The 13,351-nt window shown below is 38.4% G+C and overlaps 1 protein-coding gene across 1 annotated transcript in view; it reads right to left on the bottom strand.

The window, feature by feature from the left end:
• Positions 1-13,112, bottom strand: part of ROBO2 (roundabout guidance receptor 2) — an 85,253-nt gene extending 72,141 nt beyond the window's left edge. Inside the window, exons 1-3 of the mRNA XM_066340909.1 lie at positions 12,963-13,112; positions 8,724-8,845; positions 1,966-2,197 (exon numbers count right to left, since the gene is read on the bottom strand). Of these exons, the coding sequence (XP_066197006.1) occupies positions 1,966-2,197; positions 8,724-8,845; positions 12,963-13,032 (424 nt within the window). The 5' untranslated portion in view covers positions 13,033-13,112. The remainder of the gene's footprint in view (positions 1-1,965; positions 2,198-8,723; positions 8,846-12,962) is intronic.
• Positions 13,113-13,351: the final 239 nt, after the last annotated feature.

Below are 13,351 nucleotides of genomic sequence, written 5' to 3'. Positions count from 1 at the left end.
ATAGCTGACATTTTTCAAAAGTCAAGTCTAAAAAAAGCTCATTTTCAAAATGGAATCACAGTCAAGACAACACCTTTAAATAGACTGCCATCTTTCTCCAGTGGGAGAGGAGCAAACCACCATCATTAAACATTTAGCTGATACTATTTTTGAAATACATGAACACCAGTATAATTACAAAGATAATATGAGGAATTAAAGGAAATATCTGCAAAACTGCATCTACTGAATGTTTAAATTTTCTCATGGAAGTACCTAATTTTATCACCCAAGGAAGAGGAAGAATTTTTTTACAAGAGATTTTTCTGGTGATAATACTACGGGTCTTACACTGATGTTTTTTGAGAGGAGATACTTGTAAACTGACTCCTTGAAGGTTATATTAATCTACAAAGAAGATCCTAGGCTCTGAGTTATACGTATCTGCAGGCAGGAATATTTTTTTAAAATCTTCACTATGTGGAAAGCTATTTCCACATGAACAAAGTGTCCTCTAAAGTAGGAAATTACCTGACAGACTCTGCTGGGAGCTAAGGTTTATAAAAGAGAATGTCATTCCTCAAGTATTTTATAGAAATAGACAGGAGGTATAAGACCTCCTCTCTTTTTCAGTAGTTCTTAATTTACCTTTAGCAAGAGACAGTTAGATGAACTAAATAAACACCAAAAATTGACTGAAATTGGACAAGAGGAAAATCTGCTAGTGAGAGGAGAACATCCTACATTTTAACCCTGGAGAAAAAAAAATTTACCTGCAAAAATCCCAAATTCCAAATCAGACTTGAAAACTGCCTTCCTGCACACTCTACTACATGTTGCAGGACACTGAATTTCCTCATCCGTAAAGTGCAAAGTGCAAACAAGTTATCTTCAGTTTTACTTACTTGTTGGGTAATAATCATAACAAATCAAAGAGAAAAGTGAGTAATAAGCAAGTCTGTTCTAGAATTAAAGAGTACTTGGTAATCAGCACTAAATTAAACCTCAGGAGACTACTGTAAATGATTAAGATGCACTTTCAATAGGAAGGAAAGAGTGCACTCAAAACTCATTGAAACCATATGAACATTTTAAAACTTCACCAGTATTTCTTTCTCTTGCTTTAAAAAAAAAAAAAAAAAATCAGTGACAGAGAAGGTGAACCCTCACTGTTAGGACCCACCCTACAGGGGAAATTCTCCAGGCAAAGACTTGCATTACATAGGTAGAAAGGTGAGGTTCTAACAGCAAATGATTAAAATTACTTACATCTCACCCCAGTGTCTTTTCAACAAAAACCCAGCAGCCCTGGAGTGCAAATGCTTTAGTGCAACTATAGACAAGGCTATATGCTAGGGATATAAAAGCTCGAACATTTCAGAAGTATAAACTGTTCACTCTGTCTGAATCCTGACTCATTCAGAGAGGTTTGAAAGGTGCTCAGGGGAATCCTGTGCAGTACTGAATGGGGAAGTTTCATGAACACTGTGCTAACAGAAACTGTGAAGTGGTGTGCCCTTGAGACTAGAGTTTGTCCAGACTAGTTAAATGTATGTCCTTCACTACTCCTCATTTCCCAGCCAACTGTTCATCTACATTATTACTCGTTCAGAAAGATGTGCTTAGTATCAAACACTCATCTGTGAGAGCTTGCATTTATTTTATTTTCAAAGTGCAGACCAAAGTCATTTATTGCAGCAGCAGTGGTTACAAAAGAAGGGCTGCAAGTGCACACTTTTTGGAAGACCAAAAGCCACCTGTACTTTAGAAGGGTGAAGAAGAACATAAGAACCTAGAAGAATATAAGACCAGCACAGGGCTTTCTCAGGGAGTAGTTACAGCACAAAGCTGAATATTAGATCAAATTTTAATGAGTGCAACAAACAGGAAATCACATGGAGGAAACAGAGATGAACACATGCGCACGCAGAATGACCTCCAGCGTCAGCTATGAAAGCTGATTTCTTTTCCGCCCCTTTCACCAACCTTCCTCGGTGGTACGAGCAGACTTGGATTCACTGTCCATGCCTTGGAATTCATTGAAGTAAGGGCGAACCTTGATCTCATAGGTGACCCCCTTTTTGAGGCTGACCAGGACGGCGCTGCGCTCGGTGGGCACCTTGACCTCCAGGTTCTGCCAGGCGGCTGGGGCAGGCAGGCCCGAGGTCTGCCGGTACAGCACCCGGTACCCCTGGATAAACTGGGACTGCCTGTCCACCTGGAACACAGCAATGAACACAGGGAAGTAAACAAACAAACAAGACATTGTGTAAAAGGACACAACAATTAAAAAAACCCAGCCGACCAGAGTAATTCTGACCTCATCAAAAAGAGAAAATTCACAGTTATGAGGCAAAATTTAATAATCTAACTACCTTCTTGTAAGTCACTGTTGATTAACTGGCTACAAAGAGCATTTGTCTGACATTACTGGTTATGGAATATTTCTTTCTGTTTTGCTTTCTGCAGCTCTATATATCATGACAAATACCACCTTAAGCCATAAAACACTGCCCCCACCCCTCCAATAAATCATGGAAAGAAAACTTTGGCATGAGGCTTGCTGCCTGTAAACTTAGTAAGCACATCTTGGCTACTGATGTGCTGAAATAGAAGAAAAGAAAAACAAATTCTTTTCAGAGAAGGACAAGTCTTTGAAGATACTGTACATGCTTACAATTAGTCCATTACTTGGCTCACAGCTCATGAAATGCACAGCAAATTAAAATAAACATGAGACAGATGCAGAGAAAGCAACTTCCAAAGACATGTGCTGTTTCTTGTGTTGTCAGCCTGGGCAGCCCCTTTGCATCTTGGGGTTGTGATGCTCTCCGGCCATCAGATGGAGATGGAATGTTGGTTTTGCTTTATATTTTATTTGTTGCTAGGCAAGCAGCATTCAAGATTGGACCATGGAAGTTTAACAATTTAATCCTATAAACAGGATTTTTATTTGAAGAAAAGCTTTATATGTGTTTTATCTTGGAGAAGTTGCATGCATCTATTTATCTTCCCGAAAAAAAAAAAAAAAAAACACCCAAATCAAAGCATTATGATTCTTGCACAAATTTTTCCTGGAAAAAACCCCCCAAAACTCAAAACTGATGTGATTGCTAAAAGTAAACCAAACCCAGCTGCTTCTGTAGCTGCCAAATAAGGAGCAAAGAAAGTGCAGCACAAATAACAAGACTATACAGCTGTCTGTTTGGTAACTCTGTGTTATAACTAAGACTCAACAAGTAGGATAATTCTTATGTTCTTGTCAATTTGCCTGCTCAAAGATATTCCAGAATTAGAGGAAGATTTGACTTCTCTTAAGAATAAATGAATTAAGGCTGAAAACACAAACCAAGCTCTATTATACTCCTCCTATAATCTTGTTCCAGTTTATTGAGCCATTCAGAGGGGACACAGATTCTCAGACATTAAAAAGCAAGGCAAGCAAGAAGAAAGCTTTATTTATGAAAGCAAGGCAGAAATGTCTTTCATCAAAACTGTCACTGTTAAAAACCTTGCAACATATGTTACAACAACATTAAGCTTGCATTTTATAAACTTCTCTGCATTCACTTTAAGTGAATTTATGCACTGAAAGAGGGATATAACTCACAATAATAGCTTGTTAATACCGAAAGAATCAAGCTGTGTTTTTAAGAAGAACATTAAGCAGCTGTTTCCAGATGAAGGGAGTCTGTAAATCAGAGTAAACTGTTTTTATCCATGTTTGACTTTGATTAAGTAAATGTTTTATGGATATAAAGACTTTATGAACCTCACGTTTACTACAAAATTCAGCAAAAATAATGCTTTCATCCACTTTGTAATACAGATTTTAAACCTAAATTACAATATAAGGTTATGATGTTTAATATTCAAACCCTGAGTCTGATTCTTGCCTTACTTCTGAGTTAGAAGCTACACTGAAAGATGGCATAACTGTTAGAACTTTCCATTTTGTCTTTGCTCTATTTTTAAGCTCTACTGACTGCTGCCTAGTGGAGACAACTGAAAATTCAGAATTGACTTAACAGTAGCATTGTGTAGCATTCCACACAACACAGCACAGAAAGTGCTTTGTACAGCACAGCACAAACACAAACCCACCCCCCAACTCACTGAGAAGAGCTGGACCCCCAGATAACATCTAAAGAATACCAATTTTCAGTCCCTCGTACTTTTGTGTATTTTGTATCTACTTCCATACAAATTGTCCATACACAACTTTTCCTCCCAGGATTCTAAGATCTTAACCTGAAAGGCTAAACGGTAGAAGGAATACGAAAGCAGAATGCAGTAGTAGCACAAGGCTGTCACATTTATGGGTGCTATAACCTGGCTTGATTTGGGGCCTGCTTGAGTTTCACAGAGCTTTCAATTAGTAGCTTGATTACAGCAGGGCAGAGTGACCTGCCCAAACATCAGATTATTGACAGTGATTTCATCATTCAGAGTCTGGGAGGAACAAAAGAAAATATGCGTTTTTAATGTTTTCTGTAAGCATCCAGTAACATTCAGTATCAAGGACAGGATACAAAGCTCTCTCTCATGCCCAGTTAAAGCTAGTCTGAATGAACAAGGCCTTCTGTAAGGTAAAAATGTTGGGAAACTACTCAGAGGCCACTTCAGTAACTGAGAAAGGTGGATTATTGTTTTGTTTTGTTTTGTTCAGAGTTTTCAAACTAATAAAAAAAATTATTCTTGGGTAATTACATGGATTAACTAGAATTATTTGTGAGGGGTAGGACAGGTATATTTCACATATACATACACATACATGTGCATACTTATGCGTATGTCTACCTACAGTTGCACACACACGGTCATATATATAACAAAAAGTGACTGTGACTGCACAATTTTCTCCCTTTCTGTGGTAATGATGTGTCACACCATGAGCAGACTACTAAAAATATCCCTATATGCTTAGCATTAAAGACATTAATTCAGCTATGCAGCTCCAAGTTTGGCACACATTCACACACAGGCAGAGCTGCAGAAACATGCACTCTTGGCTTGATAAAAGGATAAAGAATGAAAAGTGATAAATGGTTGCCACTTCCTTGCACAAATTACTCAGCATTATTTCAGCAATTGCAGGAATTCTCCGTGTTGAATACTAAGATCAGAGAGTATTTCTAGTAGGTGATATCAACTCAAAAGATCTGCAACAGTGGCTGAAGACACACCTGCTCCCTCAAGGGACATGACATGGCAGAACATGCAGATGCTCCTTTAAAGGGCAGGAGAGGGCAGTTCCTGGGTAGTGGTGCTCAGCACGGACCTAATGTGATCTACAGGCAGAACTGGTCCCGTGTGCTCCTTCTCATCCCCCTTTATGATGAGTCTGTGGTGCAGGAGGCATCTACAAAACCATTTCTGCAGAGCAGGAAGCTCATTTTCCCTGCACATGCCCCAGCTGAACACAAGACGGGTTCAGTGGTTATCAGGTAGTCAAAAGGGTGGCAGGAAACTCATAATGCAGCTTATGCTGCAGATACAAGCCCCTTTCAGGCAAACCTGCTAATCTGCACCATAAACACATCCTCTGTAGCATGCAAATTTCTATGCTAAAATATCCTAAGAAATCCTCTGCTCCCACAGCAATACCCAGAGCAATTCTCCAGCTGGGCAGAGTAGCTTGCACTCTGCGCTGAGCTCCCTGGCGTGGACTCACAGGAATCTCTGGAAATTCAAACTGCACTAGCAGTTATGTATCCTACAGGAACAAGGCACATGGGGACAATAATCTGGAAGACTGTCTAAAGGACTTGATTCTTGAAGCTTCCAGTGAAATACATTCATTTAAAATCTACATCAAATTAAAAACCAGAGGTAAATAAGTTATCCTTCTGCCTGGTAGCCTCCTAGAAGGCAGTAAGGACTTCAAAGCAGCAATTCTTTTGCCGTGTTGAAGAACTGATTTTTGATTCCTGCTTTTGCCACAGGGCTTCTTTATAATGCCGGGGAACATTTCATGTTTGGTCACTAATGAAACTTTCAGTTTAATGCCCACTGAGGCTAGAAGTGCTGACCCATAGCTGAGGTCAGCTAAAAAAACTCTTGGAGTACAGAATATGCTCTTGCAATGTGAAATGTTTTAATAAAAGTAAAAATAAATCATGTCCAGGGCTTAAAATTAGCCATTTGATAACAGTGGGCATATCTGCCTCCACAAGTCTCATCAGCAATAACTATCTCTGCACCTCACCTCTCTATGTGTAAAGTTAGGATAATGACACATTTTTATCATTGTGATGTTAAATTCTGGTTTTTTTGCGAAGCATACAAATGTTACGGTTGAGAGCATGACAGATAAGCAAGGATGTGAGACAAAATAATAATTTTTTATTCAATGCAAGGTTTCAATGGTATGAATTTAATAAGACCTGGCACCACACAGAGAATAAAGAAGATAAAAAGAAAGGTTTAATAGCTCCATGAAGAAGAGATCCTCTATGTGACCAGATAATTACAGCTATATTTTAATATCTATACACAAGAGGAATAAATTTAAGTGGCAATGAAAACCTAACTTTTGACATTCCTCTTCTTATTTTTTAACACTGACATTGTAAGCCTGACCTTCTTTTCAAAATAAGTGTGTATATATATGTGCATATTTTAACATTGCAACACAGCCACAGGGAACCAGGGAACCATTTCTGAAAATTTAAACTCATATTTGAAAGAAATAAAGAGAAAGCAAAACCAAAACAATTCCATCAAGGAGGGAAGAAAGTAGTGTTAATTTGCTGTGAGTCAGAATGCCTGAAAGTCAGTAACCAAGGACATTCCTTGGCATTCACCCTTTGAACTGCATAAAGCCAACACAAAGAGTCTTGTGACACTCATGGCACTTCTGTCCTTTTGTATGATAGCTACTCTATCTATCCATTTTATGTTAATAGTGTGGACTTTATTCTCTGGATAGAGTGGGGTTTTTTTCCTAGAGACTATGGTTAATTAATTGGTTTTGTTCTGGTTGCTGGATAGTTTCCAATTAGCTGCTTCAGAGATCTTTCTTTGTGTCTTTCTTCCCCTGGGCAATTCCAAAATGCCTCTGCAGAGGTCTGTGTGCTTGTCAGGTGGCACAGTGTCACTGCTTTGAGGGATCTTCCCAATAAGCTGCTATCCATAGCATTTCCAACGATTTGTCTTTACCTTACCATTTCTTCACTCATTACTTGTTCAGTAGAGGCACCAGGAAATTCTTTTAGAGGAATATATATCACACAGCTACATATGCACACAGAAATGCACAGATATATATATATATACATAATTACATTGGTTGCATGGTACAAAACTGAATTCTGTTTATATTGGAGCTTCCTTTTGCAGTATATGCTAAAGCAAGGGCCAGCCTATCAATCTGTATTTCTGATAGATGCCACACCCAAAAGAGGACTTGAAGGAGCACTGCATGGATGTGATCCAGGTTTACAATTACTCTCTGCTAACATCCGAAATTTCTACTACTGATCCATCTGCTTGGGGAAAAGGGTTTGCCACAAAGATTAGTCAGCCTGTTCTGGAGGAATTGCAGCTGAAACATGCACCATTGTAAGAAAGCCAAGCTGCATGCTGACATCATTGATGGCAAAATGCAGTAACACATACTCTAAATAATCTTCCATGAAAGACAATTTTGTGGGTTTCTCTATTTATTCTAATCTGTACCCTGACCACTGAAATCTGTCGGAACAGGATGGCGCATAAGACCCCATAATAATGGCTGAGTTGTGCAAAAACAACAGTAATCCTTATAATACACAATCTATCACCACACTTCTTATCTCCTCTCATATAATCCCCTGCCACACATTAAGTTCTTAGCAATATGACATGTAGAAGAAAAACCCTGAGCACTGCAAATGCCCCCTTAGCAGAATTTATCCTATAGAATACAACTGTTTTGATGTTGTGCAGGGCAGTTTTTCTCTCACTCTTCCACTCATGGCTCTTCCTCTGGGCAGATGCCCCAAGAGCAAAGCAACCCTTTTCTGGTGAGCAGTGCCCCGGGAATTCTCCCTTACTCTTACAAATCCTCTCCATCAAGCCACAGGAAGGGAAACAGAGCAATTTGAAAGCCAAACACTATATCAGAAATTCTACCCAGTAGTTTGACCCCTCAAATAGAAATGTTGTTAAGCACTGCCCAAGAGACTCTGGCCTTCTCTAATGAAAGGATATCCACTCGTGGGTGAGGCTTGTGCTGGAAACCAGATGATACACAGTGTGTCAGGCACTAGCCCCACGTGCTTCTGACTTCACTGCAAGTGCTCTGTAGGAAAGATATTTTTGATTTTTGGGTCACTAAATAATAGGGTATTGTTAGAGGTGACTGTGACTTGAAGCAGAGAGTACTTTTTCATGCAGCAATTTCTTGTTGATACTTAACTTTGATTATTTTTTGACATGCATCCAGAGATCAATTATCCTTCAAGCATACACCTTTTCATAGTATTTTTTTAGTTAAATAGCTAACTTGCTTCAAGCAGAAGACTGAAGACATTGAACCTGCCAGACCTGAAAGAGTAAATGACTAATTCATTGCCATATATATATATATATAAAAAAAAAACACACACACTGCTGCATGCTAAATTGTCAGAGCACTCACACTAGGGTCAAGACTGGATCTTTCCTGGGTGATAAACCAGAAGGTTACCCACTTTAGGGATAAATAGATAAAAATAGGCAGATTGAAAGTACTGTTAAGGTAACAACAGCAGAAGCTTTACCGTCCAGGTGACTTGCACTGTGGTGGGTGTCAGCACAACAGGATTGTGCAGCCGTACAATGACATCTCCCAGCTCCTTCTGGACTTGCCTGTGATCCACACCTTGTGCTGGGGGGCTGATATCTGCCAGGCACACATATGAAAGCATCACTTTAATGAGAAGAGCTATATATGGCATCAATAGAAGTTACTGAGTAGCCTAACAACCTGACTTGAACATCCTTTATTAGCACTGTTTTTAAAAAAATACAGCACTAAGGCTGAAACACAAACAAATATCAAACAATGCAAACAAACCATCCACCTCTAGCCACTTAGGAAATGATGAAATATAAATATGTTTAAAGGAGTATTCTGATAGATGGCAAAGTTTTCTTAGCTCTGGTAAATGATGAGAGAGATGCAATGCTCACTAGTTCCAAAGTACTCAGATAATAATAACGCTGCACAGATGTCTGGAACCAAATTGGTTAGTATAATTGAAGAAAATGAACAGTGTTTTTTTATTTTGCTAGAGCACACATGACATTAAGTCATTATATGTTTCCAAACTTTCACTAAGCTTCCTCTCCCCACATGCCATGCACACAAGAAACCAAATACTAAGAATAGCATTTTCCCCTGCAAAGCAAATTTTCCCTTAACAGACATAGCTAATGAAATCTAGTGCAAACATGAGGAAAAAAAGATTTAATTTAGGAAGCCAAACTGATTCTCATTTAGTAAAAGGCAAACAAAACAATCTACCACAAAAATTTTTTTCTTAAAGATTATGTGCCCTTAAAAGTGTGTGGGGAAATTGTTTCTTCTAGTCAAAATCTGATTACAGAGATATTCAAAAAAGGACTGATAAATTATGGTCATGCCTATACAGGCATCTCTGAATTCTGCTTGGTTTTCCCTTAGGATTCAATTGTCAAAGACAGTTCCTCGTTTTCTGGATCAACTTCATGTCCTTGTGAACTTAAGAGTTTTCTGATGTATTTAGGTATGGGAATAGGGATCATATGATTTCTTTTTATCTTCTAAATGCTATTTAGAAGAAATAATAGCTGTCTTAAAAACGAAACCTTTAAATATAACAACTTTAATCACACATCTCCAGATCTTGAAAGTAAGTAGTTTTTGATGATCAATAATTCACATTCATAATTCTGCATTGTTATGGGTTCTGAGTCACCAATAAAAAATATTGCCACAGGCTTCTATTGATATCCAAATTAAAATGGCTCCATGGATCTCCAAAGGGAATATAATCCAAATATGAGTGTCAGTGAAGGTGGTTGTCTAACAAATTATGTTTATTTGAAGCAGCCAAGGAAGAGAGATATCATAAAATAAAACTTCAGCTCAGACTGGTCTAGAGGATGATCATTTATGCTTCTATCCACAAAAAGCTATGATTGTTGCTACAATAAATCTACAGCTACCCATGGTTACATTTTAGGTTAAGTTATGCTTAACCTGTGTTAGGTTAAGGTACAACCAACAAAGAACCTGTGTATTCCCTTTAGAGGAAAAGACATTTTCACAAAGTAGTTTGTATGAACAGCATTTCATCATCTTAATGGCACATGTGTCCAGAAGTAACAGGATAACATGGACTAATGACAGTAAGAAGTGAATGCCAAGATGTACATGTGGAATTCAGTTTTCTGGTATGTACACTTGAAAACATGTGTGATGCTGCCAGAGTAATGTCATTTTCACATGTCTAGGAGGCTCCTGGTGGAAAAGCAGCTGCCCTATCTCTAAGGGCATGATTAAGTATTGGAATATGAGAATCATGACTCAAGCAAAACTGGTGCGAGAAGTAACATCCTGATCACAATTAAATTGGTTAGTAATTTTTTCTAACACCTCTTTTATCACCTTTCAGTGAATATACTAATTATTTGTTATTATTTAGATTTCAGGGATAGGAATATATATATATTTGGAAGAGTTTTTTAGTATATAGCTTCATCTATTAACAATCCAGCAAGAAATCAACTCCTTCTTTAGAGTAGTTACTGATTTATCTGTCCTTATTTCACATAAATCATATTAGGTAAATCTTTTGAAAATACCTGATTATCTACTTGCAGTTCACTGGTGAAAATTTACATGAAATCTGATTACTTGCATTTGCTATACTGAATACCAGGACATCAAATGTTCAGCTATTACAGCTACCACAGACACCTGTTGCAAGTTTTTATTATATAGCACTGCTATAGCTACTTTGTTATTTCTCCATGGCCACTGTGAATAGGCTTTCCACCATGTGTCAGCTTCTTCTGTGAGCCTGAATTGAATTCAGGCATAATTAGAAATCACATCAAAACATTATGTTAATTTTCAATTGATTTTATGATTTAATTCTATTAAACTGCAGGCTTGCAAAGAAGCTATAAATCCTGTACATGTCTCAGTGTGCCTGACTGCTAAACAGCTTCTGGAAATGGAAGCTGCAACACATGCTGTAGCTAATTAAAAGACATGTTTTTACTGAAATCAAATTGCTTGTCAGTATGTCAGATACAAAGTCTATACTTGACACTCAAATGCCAAATAAAGTTGTTATTTTTTTTAGTTAGGTGATAAGTTATGCAGACTAAAAGGCTGTTGCAATGAAAAGCATGAGTCACCCTATAATAATGGGAAAATAAAGAAAGAAGGAAACTTGTGATAGTCCATGGATAGTGAGGCCATGAAATCCCTGCACAACTCACACCTCCAGCTTTTGAGAAGGCAGCTCTGTTTTTCCTCTTTCAGCCATAATCACTATTTTGAGGGTATAACTATTCAGAAGAGATTTATTCAGGACCAGGCTGGGATAAGGGAGGCTGGATGGTTATGAGATAAAGAAATAAATACCACCCTACTCTTGTTTGTCTCTTTCCATCCAGCAAAGGACCCAAGCAATTTATAACAAACATGCTGGAGATTGACTCAGGATATGCTCTCCCATGGGCACCTTCAGATCTTCAGAGACAGAGGTCTCTGAATAACAGTAAACAGAGACAGAGGATTTAATTTTAAATTAACTGTGACAGGAGCTATTACTTTGGATTCAACAAATTATGATTCCAAAGAATTATGAATTTCTGTATTACAACACGTTTAACACTGAACTTGAATTCTTAATTCTTGAATTAAGTATTCAAGCAATGCTTTGTCAAAGCAAAAACAAAAAAAAAAAATCCATGCTGTGAGGGGAAATCTGTTTGTGGAAGTTATATTCAGTTAGAGCTCTGTGCAAAGCAAACAGACTTCAGTTGCTGACTCAGTAGCAATGGAGGATCACAATTACCAATCCTATCACCACCCCACAAATGAGGGATTTCACTTCAGCCTTCTCTCTTGGTTTATGCAATGGATTAATACAAAGAATTCAGAAATGTAGGTATATAAATAGAAGGCCCATACCTTTATCAGTTTAATATATTCTATATGTTCTTAGTATGCAGATGCCTCAATTTATATGAATTGTCTGCCTAAATGTTGGCTCAGATTAATCAACATGTGCTGTGCATTTCTTTTGATTAAAACTAATTCTAAACACAGTGTCTTGTCTGTTACAAACACTTGTTATCAAGTCCTCCTGCTAATGGAGAGGAAGAAAGGACATGGAGAGGAAAGATACTGAGGAGAGTATTCAGAGTGCTTTTCAGAAGAGCTTGGGCAACGACATTGTTTTACAGTGACACAGACTCTGAGATTCAGAAGGCTAAAAATTACTCTTTTATTCTATGAATGTGTCTCCTTTTTATACTGTTTTACACAGACCAATTTGATTGGTGAAACAAAGGCAAAACTTTCCAGACCAGAGGGGCATCAAGAAGTCCCTCCTAGGAAAAGGAATGAATAGCACAGTAGAGTTACAAAACCATTGTTTCTGTTTACAGAAAATTCCCTGGGAAAAGCATTTCAGAAAACAAACATCTCAGGCATGGAACCAGTGCTACAGGGTAACCCACACTGCTTTCAATAGAAACCAGGGGCAAATCAAGTCTAAGTGAACTGCAAACCAAAAGGTCTACACGGTACAAAGGGTTAAGGACATAACCTTCCTTTCCTAAGGCCCAGACTGATGCAGCAAACATTGGACTACTTTAATCTTTATTGGTCAAACTCAAATGATGATTCCTTCAGTGAGCGAGCTAAAGCCAAACGGCCAAGACTGACTTTTTGGTCTACCCACAGCTCCTTCTCTCCATTTCAGCTCAGGCACGGGAGCCTTGGCCCTGCCCCTTACCCTGGGTGCGGACAGGATCTGACATGGGGCTGGGGTCACTCAGGCCCTGCGAGTTGATGGCTCTGACCATGAACAGGTAGATGGTGTTGGGGCGCAGCCCTCTCACGGTGTACAGGGTGCTCTTCACGTGGTTGGCCACCGTCTGCCAGCTGTTGCTCACAGACTGACTGCAACGAGAACAGCGTGGAAGATTATAAACTAATACAACACAAACATAAAGATGTGAGAGGACCTGTTTTGTAACCCTGACTCTAAGTCCAGAAAGAAGTAAAAGTGCGGTGAAATTAAAAATATCTGTTTCAGTTAGCACATTGGGATGGGCTAAAAATCATAATGCGGCTGTTTTCATAATGCAGAAGTATTTCTCTTTGCAATAAAAGGAAAATTTT

The sequence above is a fragment of the Sylvia atricapilla genome, chromosome 2, assembly GCF_009819655.1.
Source record: "Sylvia atricapilla isolate bSylAtr1 chromosome 2, bSylAtr1.pri, whole genome shotgun sequence".
Taxonomy (NCBI): domain Eukaryota; kingdom Metazoa; phylum Chordata; class Aves; order Passeriformes; family Sylviidae; genus Sylvia; species Sylvia atricapilla.
This window is presented reverse-complemented; position numbering and strand designations above follow the sequence as displayed.